The following is a 21,806-nucleotide window of genomic DNA, read 5'->3' on the forward strand; positions in this document are numbered from 1 at the left end:
TCTTCCAGGTTCAATCCCCAATGGCGTCTACAGGCCGGGCTGAGAGAGAGAGCCATGGAGCTCTGGAGAGCAGCTGCTGCCAATCAGTGTAGACACCACTAAGCAAGCTGGCCCAAAGCTCTGACTTGGTACAAAGCAGCTTCCTATGATACTATCTGAAGCGAAGCAGGGATCTGTTGAGGAAGCCTCTCCCATCTACAGCATGGAACAACGCCAAGGGTTCCCCCAGCTGGGAGTGGGTGAGCAGCCAAGGGTAGAAATCCTGGCAGGTTCCAGACTAAGACATGAAAGGAAGAACGGGGAGGATGAAGATGCCAAATTACAAATTAAAATTACAGTGTCTTCAAATTACAGCTTTAAAGCTTGACCACCCCTTTTCCCTCTTCCTCAGGTTCCCAGCTGGGCCGCCCTGACCTTCTCCCCCACACTCCCCTTGCAGAGGAAATAAACAGCGACTCAGCTGCCACAACCTTATCCACCTCCTCCTTGGGGAGCAGAAGCCACGATTCACCAGCCAACAGGTAAGGCTGGGCCCGACTGCTGGCTTCTTGTTTTCCATGTGTGTATGTGTAGAAACCAGTCTGCCATAAGACTGTTCATAGTGAGGCTGGGTTTATTTTATTACAAAATTAACTGTCGCATCCTGCGATCTAGGGCTGAGGATCTGCAGGCAGTAGTCATAGAAGCCCAGATTTGCAGTTGGCTTTCCCTGATGGGAAGTGGGTGCCTTGGGAAAGTGACTGAGGTGTGCTGCACCAATCCTTTGGTCCCTCCCCTCCCCTGTAATAGAGCAAATTTATTTGGCTGTGGTTTGCATTCTTCCCACCCCCCTTCTTTTTGCCTTCGAAGCTGGCAGCTGGTGGGCCAGCTGGCATCCCTCAAGGAGTGGGTTTGCGGTCTGCCTGCTCTCACCGACCTTTAGTCTACTATAAGTCGAAGTTCAACAGGGAGATGAGGGACACAGACACCAGGCCGCACCCGAGGTTCAGAGGCAGGAAGCTATGGAATTTCAGGGGTGTGGGTGTGTAGGGGGCTCTAATAATATTAATTATTATTATTATTATTATTATTATTATTATTATTATTATACCCCACCCATCTGGCTGAATTCCCCAGTTTCCCCACTCTGGGTGGCTCCCAATTGAGTGTTAAAAACATCCTGTTTGTGAGCTTTTCAGGGAAGGCATCTGCTTGGGACGGGAAACTAGAGCAGACAGACTTTTGCTCTGATTCAGTCGGTCTGTTCTGGGAGCTCCCCAAGGGCTTTTCAGGGGGTGTTACGAGAAGCTGTAGGATCAGGACTTCACTTCTCCCTCGCAACTTCCCCTTGCTTAGGAAGAAACATCCAAGCAGGCTGCAATTCACATTAGATGCCCCAGTCTCCAGGCAGAACACCAATGTAGACTGGCTGTTTTGTCACAAAGACCCTTGGCAACATCTTCATTATCTCAAGATTTGCCTTTGCGGGGCAAGAGGATTTTGGCATGCAAGTTCAAAACTGCTCCTGTATTTAGCCCAGCCCCCCCCCCTTCTAAGCTTAGTCTTCAGCTGCACGACCAGCGGTATTGCCATTTACAACTAGCTTTAAAAAAACACCAACAACCCTGTTTTAATAGCAACAGGCTCTTTGCCAAAAGCAGTTTTGCTTGGGGGCCTTGTGACCTGAGTCAGCCCCTGCATTTGGGAATCTCCCCTTTTAAAATAAAAATTTGCACGGCATGAAGAGACAGGGATGAGGGAAATCACAGCTTCAGGTAGGGAGCTGTCAGGTTTTTTGAGGGTGCTTAATTGAAGTCACTCATCAGTTGTGGTTTAAAAGTCCTTGTCTTGCTTCTCCCCGCTTTTGCACCTTACTGGATGAAATGCAATTGCGCTTTCTTGACACAAATACACCACGCTAGCTTGATTTCTCTCTCGCCATCCTTTTCATGTAATGTTCCTTCCCTTCTCTGTTGCTTTATCACCAATCCCCAACCCAGCCTCACCCCCATTTCCACCCCCGTCTCCTGTATGTAACAAGAAGATGAGGAGATTTAAGGAAATAAAAAGGGGGTGATGCTGGGTTGGGGGTTAGTTAGCAGCTCCACCTGCTGGTGGTTTATTTTTAAGGGTGGGGGGAAATCCCTCCTGGACTAAAGATTAACATTTTATTGGCATGTCTTGCTGAATCAGCAGCTTGGAAATTGGATTGTGAATCGCAGGGGTGGGATTCTTCTCCAGGATAAAGGAGAAAAAAAGAGGGAGAATATATATGAACTTTTGTTTTCTTGGTTCAGCCATGCCAGCTGTTTTGGGTTTGGTTTTTTTGCTCCTTTTCAAAAAAGTATTGTGCAAAGCAGCTCAGATTCCTAGATCCTTGCCACTGAGTTCATTGCCACTGAGAATCAGGCATGCTCTCCATCTCTTTTCTCTTTTTATTTCTCTGTTTAGGTCGATAGGAGTGGAAGTGCACAAATCAGGTACCTCAAAGGATCCGGCTCCGGAGACCTCCTTCCCTAGGTGAGGGGTGGGGGGCCAAGACCTGAACCGTGGTTTAGTAGCTGTCTCTTTTTCACCTTTGAACTTGAGGAGGGGCTTTTCTGCTGTCCTGATTGGATGGTGTTTGGATTATTCTTACGTTGTGCTGAAATGCCTCTTTGCTGTGACTGTACGTGGCAGGGGCAGAGCAGGAATCCATGCCTTGTCAGCTCCCTGCCCTCCCCATCACCTGTAACCATCCTGCAAAGGTTCCTGTTGATTGCACCCACACCTGGGATGGAGAGTACCCCACAATGTGGACTGAACAGATTCCCAGAGACATCTGGCTAACTATTATGGGAAAGAAGGGTACTGGATTTGAGATCGGCCATTGGTCTGATCCAGCGAAGCTGCTATTCCTGCCTCCCTGCCCGCTCAGTCAGCCATACAGACTTCTAGCCCTCCTTCAGCTGCCCCAGAAAGCAGACTCTAAAGGCTGGGCCTGGCTGCTGTTCAGACGGCTTCCTTGGGTTTCTCACAGCTTGGTGTCCAGCTGTGTTTTCAGTCTCGCCCACATAGAATGATGCACTTAACCCTTCCCCCTTCCCCTTTTAATCTTTGCCTAGGTTACAGGCAGAGCTATGCAGACATGTGTTCTAGCAAGACCAGGTTCAGCCTCAGCAGTAGCCGTAGGTGAGATGAGACACACGCAGACCAGCCGGTGGGGCATTTTTGTTCTATTTATTCACAAGCTCGAAAGCTATTCCAAAAGGAAAAGAAAATTGCTTATAGATTAAGGGAGGTAGAGACCGCCTTGCTTTGTCTGTCTTTACACAAACCAGGAAGCCCTTAGGCAGGTGCATCTGAATCCGGTTTTTAGCACCCCTTCTCTGTAGGGCTCGGAACAGATTGTGGGATTAAAGAAATAAATAAGGCATGATAAGCTCCTGTCAGCCAACTTCTTTTATTTTGGGGGTTTCCGCCTTACCCTTCAGATAGACCCCCCAGGACATCTTAAGAAAACAACAGCCACAATCAAAACATACAAATGATATGTTTTGAGAGAGGTGTGTGAAGACTGCACAGAAATGAAAAGGCAGGGTCAAAAACACCTGGGGGAAACCAAGGCAGCTTATCCTGTCCTCAAAACAGCATCAAGAGGAGCCTCCCTGGGGATTGTGTTCGGGAGTTTGGGTGCCGCAGCTTCAAAGGCAGGGAAACAGCGTTGGCTGTGAGCAGTTCGCCTGGCCGCCTCCCTGCCTTGCACTGACCCCTCGGGGTTCTTCCACAACACATTCTTCGCCTCTTTCTCATGCACTTTTAGATGACCCAGTTGCCCCATTTTTGAGGAGCTTCTCCCAGCCCCTGTGAAGATTGGGGGGAGGGGGAGAGAGAGAAATTGGAGCTAGGTATTTGTGCCACCTTGTGAAAAGGCCAGTTTGTGTTTTGCACATGCTTTGGTTGAAAGACCGGGAGTAGGCTTTAAAAAGCCAGCAAAACAATTGTGTTTTAAAGCAGTCTTCTTCCTTAAGAAGCCTTCACTTCACTTTGTCCCTTGCTACACAAATAGCCCCCTATTCTGCCATCTCCCTTTTTGGCTGTCGCAGCACGTAGTGTGTTTTCTCAGCTGAAACAGGCTATAGAAATGCAGCACATTTTAGAGAGGCTGCCATCACTTGCCTCTTTATTTTTAAAAGAGAGGTTTCCTTAACCCGGAAGATCTTGGGGGAAGGGAAGGAGTTGGGGGGTCACTGGTGTATGTTTAATAGAGTACAGCCGTCTCAGGAATGATGAAAGGTCTGTCTCTTGATCTCCACATAGGTCACAGGAAAACAGCTTATCTTCAGAGGTAGCTAGTTCAACGTTCTCCCAAGTAGGTGAAAAACTCACCCTGTCAGACAAGGAAGCCATCAGTGTGCGGTGTCCCAATAATACCCAGGAATGGGAAGAACCTCTGGCCCTCCAGATGTTGCCAGACTTATAACTCCCATCATCATCATCATCATCATCATCATCATCATCATCCCTGAATGTTGGCCGTGCTGGTTGATGGGAGTTGGGAGTTCCAGCAATCTCTGCAGGGCCACAGATGATGGTCAACCCCATCCCTTAAGGCACAGTCTCGTCTTCCCCCCCAGCATGGAATTGCATGTTGGGCTTATTGCAAGTTGGAAACTGCCTTGGATTTGGTCCCCCCCCTTTTTTTTCTCGGGGTGTTGAGTCACATTAATCAAGGTCTAATTCCCGCACTCAAGACTTTTGCACAGTTTTAATTCTCCTGCATGCAGAAAGCTAGTTCATCAGGGAGAAGGGGAGGTTTCCTGCTTGCAGCCATTCTTATTTTTTTATAGAAGAGCCCCAGATCCCATCAAACTGCCACCTGCAGCTGGAAGCGATTGCAGCCAAGACACAGACTTTCTCCCTCTAGTGCGATCAGCTTCTGTCTGCAGCTGAACTCTCTCTTGGTTCAGGTTGGGGCAGAGAGTTGGTCTGGAGAAGTTAAGTGGATTCAAAAGAAGCGAGATCAGAGAAAGAGCAACAGGAACCTGGGAAGGGCTAAGCAAGCAGCTATACAGAAATAAGGCCCCACCTTTCATCCCCGTGTGCTTCAAGAGCTACTCTTGTTAGCAGCAATAAAAATGTTAACTTCTCAAACGCCCCCTCCCCACCACCCTCCATGGAAATGATGAATGAGAAGGTCAAACTTTCTCAAGCTTTGGTTGAGATTTTTTTCTGCGTGTTGTGGATTAAACTAATCAGCAAGGAGCTGATATTTCCCCTTCCTGCAGTGGAGGCAAAGGAAAGACTCAGCAGCCCTGAGACCCCTCTGGGTCCCAACGGGAAGCTCCTTGCATCTTGATGGTCTCCTCCTCTGTGGTCTCCTCCTCTGTGACTCTCACATGCTGCTAAAGAGCTTACCTTGGGGTCAACTGGTTGGCCTCTGTGAGAACAGGGAGCTAGACAAGATGAACCTCCTTTGTCCTGATACAGCTGTGGGGTTCTTCGGGGGAGAGGTCCTTACTACCGACCAGCTGGCCACTTATGGGGAGGAAAGGGATGCCTTTGTAGCAAACACCTGCCCCTGAAAGCTGGTACCATAAATGAACACCAGTCCTGTTTTTGAGCAACCACACGTCATAATCATAGTGCCCCTTTTTAAAGCATCTTATTTTCCCCCTCTCTCCCCTCTGCCGCCACCCAGCATTTCTCCAGGACCCTCCGCACCAGGACGTCCCTCTGAGCTGACGGAGCAATTTGAAGACTTGCCAGAGACGGAGATCAGCTTTGTAAGTTGTCCTTTTTTTTTACATGAAGGACGGGTCGCCAGCTTGGTGCCCTCCTGGCAACTGCACTGGACTCTTGGAACTCGCTGTTAGACCTAGCAAAGCACTGGCAAACCTCAGGCAGCCGCTTGTCAACTTTACCTGTGCTTATTTGTTTAATAAATTTTACACACCACTTCATTGTAAAAAGAAGAATCCCAAAGCAGTTTACAAGGAGAATAAAACAATAGAATTGCAGTCGTACCTCGGCTCCCGAACGCCTTGGGAGTTGAATGTTCAGGCTCCTGAACGATCAAAAACCAGAAGTGAGTATTCTGGTTTTTGAACGTTGTTTTGGAAGCCGAACCTCCAGCGAGGCTTCTGTGGCTTCTGATTGGCTGTAGGAGCTTCTTGCAGCCGATCGGAAGCCGAACGTTTCAGAAATCGAATGGTATTCCGGAACGGATTCTGTTCAACTTCAGAGGTATGACTGTATCAGTAAAAACAACTATTAAAATGTTCAAAAGAGAAACATCAGCTAAAAACACATTAAAACATACATCCACATTCTGCATCTATGTCTAGGAAGGCTTGTCTAAACAAAAATGTAGTCTAAACCAAAAAGAGTACAGAGAAGTTGCTGATGTCAATAGGCAGGGAGTTCCAGAGTTATGCTGCTGCTTGCAGCTGACCTGTTAAGGTAGCTCCCACTACTAGGGTAGCATGAGAGAAGTTCCTGTTTTAACCACAGTAGTTAAATAAAACCCCACAAGATCAGAACCGAACTGGATTAGGGGGTTTGCACTCTCTGATCCCCCTCATCCAGAACTGGTACTACTTTCCACTTTTTAAAAAATCCTCATTTCTTCCCAAGGATATTTCCGTTTGCTTCCTTCCAAAAATGGCATATCCTTTTCCTCCCGCAGTGCATCACTCCACCACAGAACAGGCACGACCTTCCTGAAACCTGCCTAACTCCCTTTTTTCTTTTTTCTTTTTTTGCAGTGAAATATCATGGGGTGGATTCCTTCTTTAGACGTGAGCGGAAGACTTTCCCCCATGCTCTCTGCGTTGTCTGTGGAGCACTGAACCTCCAGCCCTTCCCAGGCTGCTGATACCTAGAACTTTTAACTGATCTGAACAGACAAAACGGGGGGCTCAGCCCCTCTCTCACACACCTGCGGCAAAGTAGTGTTATCCGCCAACGTTCCTGAAGCCCGCCGGGTCTCTGATGGGGGATCCCAGGTTTCCTCTGGCGCAGGCGGAAGAGCTTCCCTGAGCCACAGGGGTTTCCCAGGCTGTGTCTCAAGAAGGGACAGGTACCCTTCTAGGTGGTCCCAAATGCCTGAGCAGAGAACGTCTTGATGCTGCGAAGGGGCTCCTCTCTGCTCCCGATCCTCCATGGGAGCAGAAGGGGGGGGGATCAGGGTGTCTGTTGGTCTTGGAACGCTTTGCAAAAGGATGAACGTTGACGTTTTATTTTTAACTTGTATTTAAACCCCCCCCCTTTCAAACTGCCGTATTGGGGTGTTGGTTCTTTAGGTTGTTGTTGTTTTTTTAACGTATGTCATTTTTAGGTCAAGAAACTTCTGACGCACCAAGAACAGCCTTTTCTCCAAGCGAGAAACTATCCTCTTGGTGGGGGCGAAGGGGTGTGTGTCCCACATCCAAGGACATCTTGCTAATTTTTAAATCTTGATTTTTATTTTAGCGCAAGCGATAGCACCTTGCCCTCTTTAAACTCTACTGTAAGCACGTCTGCTCAGAAGCAAAGACGGTCAGATGCTGGTTTTTAAGCCTTCAGCATTTTACTAGCGGACCAAACTTAATCCCCCCTGGCCTTTGTGAGGGAGGAAGACACCTCCCTTTCTCAGTATTAAGTCCTTTAAGGGACTCCAGACTTATAAACCTCCTTTTTTAAAAAAGAAAATTTTGAAATTCCCTGGTTTCTGGTTTGTTTCTTTTTAATTAAACATATATATACACACATATATATCTGTGCTCAGATCTTAGCACCGAGGCTTTCCAGCTCCTTTTGCTTTATAAAAACAGCCAACTTCCTCCTTTGTACGTAGTGAAAGTTTTCTATCCCGTTCCAAGTTGCGATGCCCTTCGACTCTGAAGAAAGCAACTAGGTCTTTAAACTAGGGGGAGAGAGCGTGGGGCAGAAGGCAGCATAAAACCTTAGTGTGAGAATCACTAAACTTTCCAAACAGGAGCCCCTTCGGCAGTTTGGAACTTGTGTCATGCCAATAATTTTTGGATTGTTTTTTTTTTATAAAGAAAAATAATATTCTACATATACGGTCAAGTTGAAATCATGACAGCCCTTTCCTCCCTAGAGAATTCCACCAAGAGGATTTATATTTCTCCTAAATGTATTTTTTTATATCCCCCTTGCTGTCAGTAATCACAGTAAGAAGCTTAGAGGCTTATGAAGACAGGCCAGTTTTATTCTGTTTAAAATGTTGGTGTATAGCGGAAGTTCCACCAGAACCTAAACTTGAAGCAAAACGCTTTCTTTTTTTCTGTAAGGAACAGGGAGTGCCCCACAAGTTCACATACCCCCTCCCCTTTTTCAGTGCCTGCTGTGGGCATAGCCAATTTTTGACTACCCATGGTTAGTTTTTCATAGGTGGGCTGCACCTTAGGGACAACCAGGGTTAGCCATTATACTCGGCCCAGGCTTGACAAGTGTACCTTGTTTAACCCTGAATAGGGGAGGAAGGACGAACGGAGCACTCCTGATCTCTTAGATACGGTGAAGAGATCAGGAAGTATGACGACATGTCAGGAATAATTTGTTGATTCTATTTTTTAAACAAAAAAAAAAAAAAAGTGGGGACAGGGACAAATCCTATTTTGCATTCATAATGCAGAAAAATAGTTAAATTCCTGCAGTTTTTCTAGCCATACAGAACTCCAGGTGACAACACAGCTTTGTGTTTGGAGGAATTACTTCCTTGCCTTACCCTGCCCTCTCCACAATTCTCTTTAAGAGTTCTATTTTAAGTAAATGTCTATATTAGACACCCTTTGACTCTTCGGAAACATCCCCAGAATCGTCTATTTTTGTCCCTCGAGGAGGAAAAGAACACAAGCTTTTTTTTTTGTTTGGTTTTTTTTTTTCCATAACGTTAATATTTATGAAGTTGTATTTAAGTGTATTCTTCCACACCCACCAAACCCCAACCCCCCCCCCCCCAGTTTCCATGGAGGGGAAATCAGCTCTTTGAGCTGAAGGTGAGAGGAGTGGGGTTCTTTCTATAGTGTTACGATTTAATGACTTTGCTTTGACTGGGTTTTAAGGAAGCAGCAAGCTCAAGTTCTGGCGTTTTTTAAAAAATTGGGGGGTGGGGAAGACAACCCTCGCCTTGGACCCGTTTTAAAAAGCTCCAAGTCAGCCTCAAGAAGTGAGTGGGACTGGTTTCTCATTCAACGCCGGGACTAACTGCCATTACCTCCCGTCACCGGAGGCGGGACAACTGAGGACTATCTGCTTCGCGCAGCCACATCCATGACTTGTTTCTGGCGCAGAGAGAGAGAGAGAGAGAATGAATGAATACACGGTTGGGTTCTGGACCTGCCCAAACATCCTTGTAGCCGCCCATCTCGATGTGCCGTGCCGTGGATTTTTGTCACTTCGCCCCTCGTGACTCTGAGGCATATCATTGCCTGTTCAAATGGATGTTGAAACCCCCTTCCCTTCTCTCTCAGAAAACAACAACACCCCATGCCTGTTTTATCAGCTTCATCTGTCGGACACGATGGGGCGTAACATGCCGTGTGCTACTCGGTCCAATAAAGCCGTCTTTATTTCTTTTAAGAGCGTCTGCCTGTGCAACCGCATTTGTGCATTGCTGTGATTTGGATTTCTTTTACATTACGCTTGCCTGCTCCCTGAGGTCGTCTCCTTACTCACGGGTAGGGTGTCCCCGCCGCTAAAAGGCGCCGATGGGGCTCTTATCTTACCCCACCTGGGATTGGATCTCTTCCCTTGCTCCGGGGGGCAGAGACCCAGGAGGTTTCCTTGCAGGATAAACCTGGTCTCAGCAGAAACGGAGGTGGCCTTGAAGCCTGAAACCCAATCTACCTCGCAAGGTTGTTGTAAAGCGTAAAAGGAGGTGAGGATTGGGGACCTGTGCCTGCTGCTCTGAACTCCATGGAGGGAGAAGGAAGAGTAGAATAGGCATTTAGTCCTTTACATTCCCTCCATGTCACTATCAGAGTTTTTCCCAAGACACACTGTTCTTGAGTCCTGCTTTGAACCCCTAAGTAGCCTTCATGAACTCTGTTTATGTCTCTTGCTTGTACAGTGGTGCCCCGCAAGACGAATGCCTCGCAAGACGGAAAACCCGCTAGACGAAAGGATTTTCCGTTTTGGAGGTGCTTCGCAAAACAAATTTCCTATGGGCTTGCTTCGCAAGACGAAAAAACTGCAAGACGAAGAGACTCGCGGAACGGATTCTTTTCGTCTTGCGAGGCACCACTGTAGGTAGAGGATAGATTGACGCGTGGTTCAAAACTAGGTAAACGTAAAGGGACCCCTGACCATTAGGTCCAGTCGTGGCCGACTCTGGGGTTGCGGCGCTCATCTCACTTTATTGACCAAGGGAGCCGGCGTACAGCTTCCGGGTCATGTGGCCAGCAGGACTAAGCCGCTTCTGGCAAACCAGAGCAGCGCATGGAAACACCGTTTACCTTCCCACCGGAGCGGTACCTATTTATGTACTTGCACTTTGACGTGCTTTCAAAGTGCTAGGTTGGCAGGAGCAGGGACCGAGCAACGGGAGCTCACCCCGTCGCGGGGATTCAAACCACCGACCTTCAGATCGGCAAGTCCTAGGCTCTGTGGTTTAACCCACAGCGCCACCTGTGTCGCGGTTCCAAACTAGCCTACTATAAAACTAAAAAATTTGCATTAGTTGCTCTGCACACTTTTGCCTCTGGCCCTCAGGAGGTTACTTAGAAGGCAATGCGGCCCTTGTGCTGAAAGCATTCCCCACCCCTCTTCTAAGGCTGCATCAGAGGGTAGCTGGGTCCCAATGGCCCCTGAGGCTGTTTTCTCCAACTCAAGTCCATCAGCTGATGTCCTTCATGGTGTCATTTGATGGGCAGGAGGGTGCTGTTAAATCCTGCCTTGACTCTGGGATGTACCCATACCTCCACTTTGGCTAAGTCATGGTGATGTCAGGTGATTGACAGGTCGGTGGCCCTGCTGACCCAGCCACCAGATCTGGCCCACAAGGAAGATGGATCTGAACCATAGAGCCAAAGAGATTTTCCAACCTTGGCCTGTAAGGGTCGCAGAGGCATTTTTTCCTGAACCAAAAAATTGTACTGTTGAAATGAAGGCAGCAAGGCTGTGAGATCATTTTGGTTTCAACACTGGCAGCTGCATAACCAGAGCTTCTAGAGACAGGAGTCCCTCTTAGCTGGAGATTCCAGGAACCGGACCTGGGATTTTCTGCTGCTCAACCCCTGATCATTGACACAGAACAGATGCACAAACACATAGAGGCATAAATAAATGTTTACATACCCAAGGATTTATACAAGCACAATACGCAAACATGCGTATATGTATGCACCCCCATGTTACAAAACGGACTATTTTTTCAGAAGGAAAAAGGCATATTTTGTGTTTTGGTGCTGTAAACCTCCCTGTGATTGGTGGAAGGACAGTGTATAAATTAAATTATTTTATTGCGTTTATGTATCCCACCTTTTTTATCCAAGTTGCTCAGAGTGGCCCACATGGTTCCTCCCCCTATTCATTTAATCCCTGCAAAGTAGGTTAGCCTGGGAGGCAGTGAACACCGCCCCCCACCCCGGTCCCCCCAGTGAGTGCTTAAGAGTGGGAGAATTTGAACCTGGGTCCTAGCCTGATGCTCTAACCTGGGGATGGATCTATTATGAAACAAATGGTATTAGGGGCCCCTTATCCCATAGGGACTCCAGAAGTAAGTTTAGTCCACATTGCTTACAGTTTTTGAGGCTAGTAGACCCAGTTTCAGTCGCATGACACATAACAAATTTTTTGTGGTATATATTAAGAGTCAGTAGCACAGATGTTGTAATGGTGGAGTGCTGTGGTAAATTGGCTGTTCAGCTGTGGCTAATGGATCCCCCCCCCCCTTTTAACAGAGGTCAAGACCCATGATAATAATAATAATGTTTATTTATACCCCTCCCATCTGACTGGGTTTCCCCAGCCGTCAGAGGAATTAACAATAAGTACTTAAGTGTTCAGCCTGCGGGAAGTGAAGTTACAGGGAACCAGGCAGAACAGGGCCTTCTCGGTTGTGGCACCCGCCCTGTGGGTCGTGGAAATAAAGAACTTAACATTTTAGAAGACAGCTCTGAATGCAGCCCTGTATAGCTTTTAATGCTTGTTTTTATTATGTTTTTAGATGATGATGATGATGATGATGATGATGATGATAATAATAATTACTTTTATTTATACCCTGCCCTCCCCAGCCCATGCTCAGGGCGGCTAACACCAGGTATAAAAACCAGGTATAAAAACCTTAGAAGAGTGACTAGTGGGGTGCCACAGGGTTCTGTCTTGGGCCCGGTCTTATTCAACATCTTTATCACCTGGAGTACTGTGTCCAGTTCTGGGCACCACAGTTCAAGAAGGACACTGAGAAACTGGAACGTGTCCAGAGAAGGGCAACCAAAATGGTCCAAGGCCTGGAAACGATGCCTTATGAGGAACGGCTAAGGGAGCTGGGCATGTTTAGCCTGGAGAAGAGGAGGTTAAGGGGTGATATGATAGCCATGTTCAAATATATAAAAGGATGTCACATAGAGGAGGGAGAAAGGTTGTTTTCTGCTGCTCCAGATTCTATGATTCTATGAAAAACGATTGAAATACAACTTAAAAACGAAGATTAAAATACAACATTAAAATGCAGCCTCATTTCAGTAGATATGTTGTTGTTTGCCCAGAGTGCCTGGGGCAATGCAGCCAGATGGGAGGGGCATTATTATTATTAACAACAACAATTTGGATACCAAAAATGTAAACTCGTGAGCAACCCCATTGATGAAGGTACCCTTGGTTACCCAGACCTCCTTGCTGGTTGCAAAGAGGTCTCCATGACAGATCAAGCCCCAGCCCACCCCCTGGAAACGTAGATCCACCACTGCTCTAATCCCTAGGCCGCCCTGTTTTATTCTCATTCATTTAAGCAGGCAGGCAGAGGTGCAACTGCGCCTGCGCCTCTTCCTCCTCCCGAGGACCAGGCAGGGCGGGGGCGGAGCCATGGGCCGCCTGCCTCGCTCTCCACCAGCAGGACTACATTTCCCGTCGGCCTCCGCGCGGGGACCTGCCAAGGAGCGCGCCTCTGATTGGCCCTCCCCGAAGGGCCGCCAATAGGAAGCGAGGTGAGAGAGGCCGACAGAGTGAGGCAGAGGGAGAGGGGAAGGGAGAGGCCTCCGAGGCTGCCGCTTGTCTTTCTCCCTCTCCTTCTCTTACTGGGCCCGGACTGGGAAGGGGCCGCGATGGTGCTGGAAAGCACGATGGTCTGGTGAGGAAGAGGAGGCGGCGGGGGGGGGAGGGGCTGGCGGGGGGGGAGGGGCAGAGGCCGGTTTCCCTGAGTCACGGTGGGGCCTGAGGTAAATTTTTGTGGGGGGGGAGGGGGGAGAGACAGTTGGGGGTGACGTGAGGCGGGAGGGGGGGGACACCCTATGTGGAGCCAGAATTATAAGGGGGATTTTTTTTGGGGGGGGGAGGGAAGGGGGTCTTTAGTTGGGGGAATTAAATGGGAGGGAGAATCGAGGGGGGGTCTCCTTGGGGGGCTTCGGGGGAGGGGGTCTGGTAAGGGGGAGGAGGGGTGCGTTTCAGGTCGGGGGGGGAGAGGCCAATGGGGAGAATGGGTGTGTTGGGGAGGGGGAGCATCCCCTTCATGGCTTGGGGGCAGTTCTGGGATTCCATGGGGAGAAGAGAATGGAAAGGGGGGGGACTCAGGAGGGGGGTGGGAGGTGCATTTGAAGGGGGAGAATTGGGGTGAGTTGGAGGGTGGGAAATGAGGGGTGTCTCCTGGGAAGGGAGGTGCATTTGACATAGGGGGCAGGATCCCCTTAGTGGCTTGGGGTAGAAATTTAGGGGGGTGGGGAATCGAGGGGGGACTGTTTAGGAAGGGGTTGGGTGCATTTGAATTGAGGGGAATTAGGGGGGAGAGCAACGATGTCACGCTGGCCACGTGACCCGGAAGTGTCTCCGGACAGCGCTGGCCCCTGGCCTCTTAAGTGAGATGGGCGCACAACCCCAGAGTCTGCCAAGACTGGCCCGTACGGGCAGGGGTACCTTTACCTTTACCTTTAGGGGGGAGGGAGAATTGGGGTTGGAAGAGGGGCTCTGTTCTGCCCAGACACTGCCATTGTTCTGCCCAGCGCTGAGGGCCTTCTGGCGGTTCCCTCCCTACAAGAAGCCAAGTTACAGGGAACCAGACAGAGGGCCTTCTCGTTGGTGGCACCCGCCCTGTGGAACGCCCTCCCACCAGATGTCAAAGAGAAGAACAACTACCAGACTTTTAGAAGACATCTGAAGGCAGCCCTCTTTAGGGAAGCTTTTAATGTCTGACGGACTATTGTATTTTAATATTTTGTTGAAAGTTGCCCAGAGTGGCTGGGGAAGCCGAGCCAGATGGGTGGGGTATAAATAATAAATTATTATTATTATTATTATTATTTATAATCTGTGGAGGGACATGGGTGGCGCTGTGGGTTAAACCACAGAGCCTAGGACTTGCCAATCAGAAGGTCAGCGGTTCGAATCACCGCAACAGGGTGAGCTCCCATTGCTCAGTCCCTGCTCCTGCCAACCCAGCAGTTCAAAAGCACGTCAAAGTGCAAGTAGATAAATAGGTCCCGCTCCGGCGGGAAGGTAAATGGTGTTTCCATGCGCTGCTCTGGTTTGCCAGAAGCGGCTTAGTCATCTGGCCACATGACCCGGAAGCTGTACGCCGGCTCCTTGGCCAATAAAGCAAGATGAGCGCTGCAACCCCAGAGTCGGTCACGACTGGACCTAATGGTCAGGGATCCTTTTACCTTATTATCTGTGGGGGGAGAGTTGAATGGAGGGCACTAAGTTGGGGAAACATCCCCTTGATGGGAGTCTCTGGGAGTGAAGTAGGATTGAGTGGAGCCTGCAGAAGAGTGTTGAGCAAGGGGACAGTCTATGTGAGTCATGCCCCTTAATTTCATGCCCAATACAACTCTTTCTGCTTTTGTTTCGTGTTTGTTGTCCTAACGTTTCATTATCTAGTGATACTTTATTTTAAAAATTTCAATTTGTTGCTTATTCTGATCTCCCTTTGCCTGGTGCAGCGTCGACAACAGTGAGTACATGAGGAACGGGGACTTCTTACCGACCCGTCTCCAGGCCCAGCAAGATGCAGTCAACATCGTCTGCCATTCGAAGACCCGTAGTAACCCCGAGAACAACGTGGGCCTCATCACTTTAGCCAAGTAGGTTTCGCTCAAATCACCCCATTGAAAATCGGAAGAGAGGAGATGATCAGGAGCTTCCCATTGGGTCATCTGGTTGACCAATGGGAGAACAGGATGCTGAAGTATTTATTTATCTGATGTGCCCCCTCCCTTCCTTCTGAAGGAGACTAGGGCACCAAACGTAGTCAAAATGAAACATTTTTTTTTTTTTTTAAGCTTTCTAAATTCAGTTGTGGTTGAAAATATTCTCGTATCCTGTGATGTCAGAGTAGCTAGGGACAATGCCTTTCAGCCACCAAATGCCTGGGTGAACAGGAAAGTTTTCAGATTCCTCTTGCAAGTCAGTAATAAGGGGTAGAAAACACACTTCACCATGGCATTCCACAAATGGCAACCCAACACCAAATAGGCCCTGTCACCATAGGTCAGTGCCAGCCAGGCATCCCCCAATGGCAACAGCACCAAAGAGGCCTCCCCTTCTGCCTTTAGGGTCTCAGTTGGTTAACAGTGAACGATTGGCCTAAACAGCTATGTTGTTTACTCATGTCCGACTCTTGGTAACCCCCTGGACCAGAGCACGCCAGGCACTCCTGTCTTCCACTGCCTCCCGCAGTTTGGTCAAACGCATGTTGGTAGCTTTGAGAACACTGTCCAACCATCTTGTCCTCTGTCGCCCCCTTCTCCTTGTGCCCTCCATCTTTCCCAAAATCAGGGTCTTTTCCAGGGAGTCTTCTCTTCTCATGAGGTGGCCAGAGTATTAGAGCCTCAGCTTCAGGATCTGTCCTTCCAGTGAGCATTCAGGGCTGGTTTCCTTCAGAATGGATCAGTTGGATCTTCTTGCAGTCCAGGGGACTCTCAAGAGTCTCCTCCAGCACCATAATTCAAAAAACAGCTATAGGGCTCTTCTAATGTTCTTTTGTTTAGCATGTTAGGCCAGATCATGATCCGCTATATATCATTGTACCCCCCTCCTCTCTGCCTCTCTTCTTTTCTGACACCCTAATCCTCAACCTGCCCATGTGTGTATTTGCCTGTTTCAGTAACTGTGAGGTGTTGACCACCCTGACCCCCGACACAGGCCGCATCCTGTCTAAGCTGCACTCGGTCCAGCCCAAAGGGAAGATCACCTTCTGTACAGGGATCCGAGTTGCTCATGTAAGTTGCAACTTCTCTCCTTTTCGCTCAATGGCAGCCCTCAGTTGAGATAGTAAACTAAAGATGAACATCCTTTTGGGGGCAGTGGAGAGGCAAGGAATCTGAAACAGCCCCATGCTAAGTTGGGCAAGTGAGGAGGGGGTCTGTCCTGAGAGCGGGGTCAGTGCTTGCAGGAGAACAGAGGGTGAAGAGCCCTCAGACTGCCAGACCTCTCCATTTGGCCTGTGGAGCTGTGTTGACCAAGCCTCACTCGCCTGTCTTACACCTGAAGTCATACACAACAGGGAAAGACACCTTGACAGCAAAGTTGCCTTGCATCAAGCCAGACCATTGGTCCATTAGATAGATAGATAGATAGATAGATAGATAATTTATTACGGTCGGAGACCAGCTTATAAAACACACTTGGGGGTACAATCCCAGAAGGAAAACAAACAGTTAAAACAATGAACAACAATAAATTTAAAATTTACAAGTGTGATAAGCATATAGACACTTAAAACTTTAAGATATGCTCAGTATCGACTACACCGATTGGCAGTGACTCTCCGAGGTTTCAGGCAGGGAGTCCTTCCTGGAGATCCCACGGATTAAACCTGGGGATTTCTGTATGCAAAGCTCCGATCAAGAAGCTACAGCCCTTCCCTTAAAAACAAAGCAAGATTCCAGTCCTCATGGTTCTGAATATATGGATGATTTAAATCAGAAGTTGCCTTCTAATGAGTCAGATCATAGGCCTATCCAGATAAATATTGTCTATCCGCTGACTGGCAGTGGTATGGGAGGGGGGAAATAAAGGGTTCGTTCAAACCCAGGAATGGGGGGAGACAGGCTGGGCAGAGGGCCTCTCCTCTCTCCATGTAACATGGCTGCTTCTGTTCCAGCTGGCTTTGAAACATCGCCAGGGCAAGAACCACAAGATGCGGATCATTGCCTTTGTGGGGAGCCCTGTAGAGGATAATGAGAAAGACGTGAGTGTGTACCTGGAACTGGGGGGGGAGGAACTCTCCCATTTTCAAAGCACCTGGTTTTCCGGGAAGCCTCTCCCGTTCCTGGTGCTCCCGCCTTGCTCTGCGCCCCTAATGGATCTCATCTCCTCGCAGCTTGTGAAACTGGCCAAGCGGCTGAAGAAGGAGAAAGTGAACGTGGACATCATCAACTTTGGAGAAGAGGTGAGAGGCCCTCTCTGAGCCCGTGGCTTGTTGTTGTTGCATGTAGTTGCCCACGACTCCCGGGTCAGTCCCTGACCTCTCCTTCCCGCCCACAGGAAGCCAACACCGACAAGCTGACGGCCTTCATCAACACCTTGAACGGCAAAGACGGGACGGGCTCTCACCTGGTGACGGTGCCCCCCGGGCCAAGCCTGGCTGATGCTCTCATCAGCTCCCCAATCCTCGCTGGAGAGGGAGGAGCAATGCTGGGCCTGGGGGCAAGTGACTTTGAGTTTGGTGTGGACCCCAGCGCCGACCCAGAACTGGCTCTGGTAAGCACCAATAATAATAACAATAATTATTATTATTTTTATTTATTTATACCCCACCCATCTGGCTGGGTTTCCCCAGCCATTCTGGGCGGCTTCCAACAAAATATTAAAATACAATAGTCTTGTCAAACATTAAAAGCTTCCCTAAATAGGGCTGCCTTCAGATGTCTTCTAAAAGTCTGGTGGTTGTTTTTCTCTTTGACATCTGATAGAAGGGCATACCACAGGGCGGGTGCCACCACCGAGAAGGCCCTCAGCGCTGGACCTCAGTGTCCGGGTGGAATGATGGGAACATGTTTCTATTACTTATTTCCATAAAATTTATACAACACCTGATTGTATAGTACTTTCAGATGGTTTTTCTTCAATAAAATAATCAGGAGAAACAGGGCGGGGGAACCAACTCTTTAAAACATTCAGAAAATATCAACAGCAAAAAGCAAGAAACAGATTAAAACACACACCAACATTATACCTGTCTGGACAACACATTTCTCCCACCCACGCACCCCAAAAGAATTGTGGGAACTGTAGCTTGTCCCTCGCAGAGCTACAGTTCCCAGCACCCTTTAGAAACTGTGGTTCTCAGAATACTTTTTGGGGGCGATGCTTTGATGTGGGTGTTAGCTGTTCTGTGTTACATTTGGGATACGCTCCTTGGTTTAGCAGCCCCTGTGCCTCATTTGGCCACCTTGGTTTGTCTGTTTTGTTTTCCCTCCCAGGCGCTCCGGGTGTCCATGGAGGAGCAACGGCAGAGGCAGGAAGAGGAAGCTCGCAGGGCTGCGGCAGCATCTGCCGCAGAAGCCGGGATCCCAACCTCTGGTGCGGATGGTAAGAAAAGGGGTTTGAGCCGGGAAAATCAGGAGGGGAAGTGACCTGACTTTCCTTTCCTCCCAGTCAAGTCAAATAACTCTGAACCACCTCGGAGGCCGTGTGCGGAAAGACAGGCTGTAAATGGCCAGCTTTGGGGAACCCCCGCCCCATATCCAGGCTACGGTCCCTTATGGGGCTGATGTTTAGATATGTGGAGTGGCTAGGCTGAGTTTCTACATTTTTAAGAAGGGGGAAGCCAGAGTGTGGATTTTTCAGTCAGCTTGGAATCAAGTCCCTTCCAGGTTCATCCGTGTGCCAGACGGTTGGAAAAGAATTGAGTTTTTCATTTAGGCAAGATGGAGGCTGTGCAGACCAGGGCAACCAAGATGACCAGGAGTCTGGGTAGCAAGCCTGATGAGGAACGGTTGAGGGAGTTGGGTATTTGTAGCCTGGAAAAGAGGAAACAGAGGAGATGGGGTAGCCATCTTCAAATATTTGAAGGGCTGTCACACCGAAGAGGGAGCAAGCTTGTTTTCTCCTGCTCCAGAGGGTAAGATCTCTTGCAATACGATCTGGCACCGAATCGTCTTCCCTCAAACGTGGGTCCTTGTGTTTCCTTGTGCTCTAGATTCAGACGACGCCCTGCTCAAGATGACCATAGGCCAACAGGAATTCGGCCGAGCTGGCCTGCCCGACCTCAGCACCATGACCGAAGAAGAACAGATTGCCTACGCCATGCAGATGTCTCTCCAAGGAGCCGGTGAGTTGCAGGCGAGAAGCACCCAGCGTAGGCCCCGCCTTCGGATCAGGAACACCACCTTTGCCAGTGGGGCAGGGCAGCTGCTGAGAAGGCCTCTGGGGGCGGCTTGAGCACTTGCCCTTTGTATAGTCAGGATTATTCTCTCCCTCCTCCAAAACACTAGAACAGTATCTCTCAGTTGTGCCCAGAAGAGAAGTATCGGCTGCAGAGGACCTTGCCCATTCCAACTCTGCATGAATTAAGTGTTCCAGCCTCATTTCCTTTTAGGGTTGTGCTCGAACAGTACCTCATGCAGGAACATGGGAGGCAGGTAGCAGCAGCATCCCAGGAGGAGGGGAACAATTCCTCTTGCAGACAGTAAAAAATAACGGGTGAAGGCTGCACCCCATTTTAATTCTGGTAAAAATAATAGCCACTCTGGGCGGCTTCCAGCAAAATATTAAAATACAGTAATCCATCAAATATTAAAAGCTTCCCTTAAAATGTGAATTGGTTACTAAGTTTGGGGGAACAGCTTGAAGTGTTGAGAGGGGAATGGAGTGTGGCCAGTGTTCAGACACGATAGGATCATTAGGAGGGCCAGAATATCCCCACCCTGAAATAATGGAGATAAAAATGGTGTGTTTTTGGGGTGGGTCTCAAGGAGACTGAATCTCTTCCCTCTCTTTAAGCCAGGCATGTCCAAAGTCCAGCCCCGTGGCTGGGGTAAAATCTGGAAAAGAAAAACCTCAACAGCTTCAATCTTAAAAAAATGCTCAACAACTTCAATCCGAAGAAAAGGTCAAAAACATGTTCACTTCATCAAATCTGGCCCTCTTTGAAAAAAGCTTGGACACCCCTGCTTTAAGCGGAGGCTCTGTGATTGGCTCTTCATTAATCTGGTTGGTGTTTGAAACCCACCTGTGGGCTTTGGTTGTAGCAGAGAAGAGGTTGTTAAAGTGTGCATGTTTTCTCTCCTCTTAGAGTTTGGACAAGGTGAGTCGGCGGAGGTGGATATCAGCACTGATATGGACACGTCAGAACCGACAAAGGTCAGTGGCCGCAGATCCTCCCTCTTTCCCCTGTGTCCACTTGCTCAGAGCAGCCTCTGCCAAACCAGAACCCTCTAGATCTGAACTACAACTCCCACACCCCCAGCCAGCACTGAGTTGTCGTCTAGAAGGGTACTCCGTTGGTGGAGGATGGGCTCTCCTGCCAACAGAGTTCTCCACCATTTTTTCTGCTATAAGCTATATCCAAAGTACCACTAAATCTCTTGCAAGGGCCGTTGTGACCCACCTTGAGACGTACCGCTGGAGGGCAGCTCAGAAGGGTGGCAGTGCCTCTGATGCTGATTTTTATCTGTTTCTTTCCCCCAAAAAATTTTTTATTACATTTTCCACAATTATAACAAATACAACAGAGAGAAGGGGGGGGGGGACACACAAGAGAAAACACATTACTAAAAAAGAAAAACAAAAAAGAAATCTTAAACACATATCCCTTGAAAACCCAATCTCTCTTACATTGCTAATTGACTTCCTCAGATCCCTCCTTTCTGAATTTCATTGTATCTGCATGTAACAGCTCTCCAATATCATTCTTAAACTAAAATTATTTCCAGCAATTAACTATCTTATTCTCTTTTCTTACTGTTCGAAAACCAACTTACTTGCAATTAAATCCTATTTTAATCCTAGGCCTATTTGGTGCTTTCAAGTGACTTCTAATTATTTATATTACAGTATTTATGCAAATAATCCTTAAATTCCTTCCAATCTGATTTTTATCTGTTTCACGGACGTTTCCCGCGTCCAGGAAGAGGACGACTACGATGTGATGCAAGACCCTGAGTTCCTGCAGAGCGTCCTGGAGAACCTGCCGGGAGTCGACCCCAACAACGAGGCCATTCGCAACGCCATGGGCTCCCTGGCCTCGCAGGCCTCCAAGGAGAACAAAGACAAGAAAGAGGAGGAGAAGAAATGATGTGGGGAGGAGGGGCAGGCCACGGGCCCTCAGTGGCGCCCCCAACTCTCCTCGGCCCCGTTACGCAGTCAAGAGCATCGCCAGCTCTGCATGCCCCAGTTCACCTAGCCTTCTAGCCATCAGTGTCCGTAATCTTCCCTCCGGGCTAGTTGGGGAGAGGCGGGGAGAGTCACCAGGTTATTATGGGTCAGGGTGGGTGGCGGTGGGTGGGTGGGTAGAACTTCTCTTCTTTTTTGGGTTGCGGTTTAGGGGGTAATAAAAACCTTAAATTTTCTTTGCGGCGTTGTTTTTCCACTGCCCGCTTCCATTAAGCTGTGGTTCGTGTATGTCAGAATGGCCGGTCTCCTAACCTCCCTTTCTTTTCCGACAAAACTGCGCCGTCCCCCTCCCTGCGTGCAGGCACCTTTGTTTCCGTGCCGTGAAATCGGCGCGAAGAGGTTGAGAGACG

General features: G+C 48.7%; 2 protein-coding genes across 14 annotated transcripts in view; both read left to right on the forward strand.

The window, feature by feature from the left end:
* Positions 1-9,546, forward strand: part of PIP5K1A (phosphatidylinositol-4-phosphate 5-kinase type 1 alpha) — a 46,118-nt gene extending 36,572 nt beyond the window's left edge. For 6 of the 13 annotated variants that reach the window (XM_079958065.1, XM_079958056.1, XM_079958058.1 and 3 more), the window contains 6 exons: positions 392-521; positions 2,431-2,459; positions 3,084-3,150; positions 4,279-4,330; positions 5,660-5,744; positions 6,726-9,546. In XM_079958065.1, the coding sequence (XP_079814191.1) occupies positions 392-521; positions 2,431-2,459; positions 3,084-3,150; positions 4,279-4,330; positions 5,660-5,698 (317 nt within the window). In that variant the 3' untranslated portion in view covers positions 5,699-5,744; positions 6,726-9,546. Of the gene's footprint in view, positions 1-391; positions 551-2,430; positions 2,500-3,083; positions 3,151-4,278; positions 4,331-5,659; positions 5,745-6,725 lie in introns of those variants that run through there. The other 7 variants (XR_013834033.1, XR_013834034.1, XM_079958055.1 and 4 more) reach the window with 7 other exon arrangements.
* Positions 9,547-13,090: 3,544 nt separating this feature from the next.
* On the forward strand, positions 13,091-21,631 carry PSMD4 (proteasome 26S subunit ubiquitin receptor, non-ATPase 4). The gene is made up of 10 exons (XM_079958307.1): positions 13,091-13,258; positions 15,060-15,200; positions 16,223-16,337; positions 17,222-17,308; positions 17,441-17,509; positions 17,605-17,820; positions 18,543-18,651; positions 19,262-19,393; positions 20,357-20,424; positions 21,191-21,631. The coding sequence occupies exons 1-10, from the start codon at positions 13,233-13,235 to the stop codon at positions 21,356-21,358; spliced, it is 1,131 nt and encodes a 376-aa protein (XP_079814433.1). The 5' UTR covers positions 13,091-13,232; the 3' UTR covers positions 21,359-21,631.
* The last annotated feature ends 175 nt before the right edge of the window (positions 21,632-21,806 follow it).

Source organism: Podarcis cretensis, assembly GCF_951804945.1.
Source record: "Podarcis cretensis genome assembly, chromosome: 16".
NCBI lineage: Eukaryota > Metazoa > Chordata > Lepidosauria > Squamata > Lacertidae > Podarcis > Podarcis cretensis.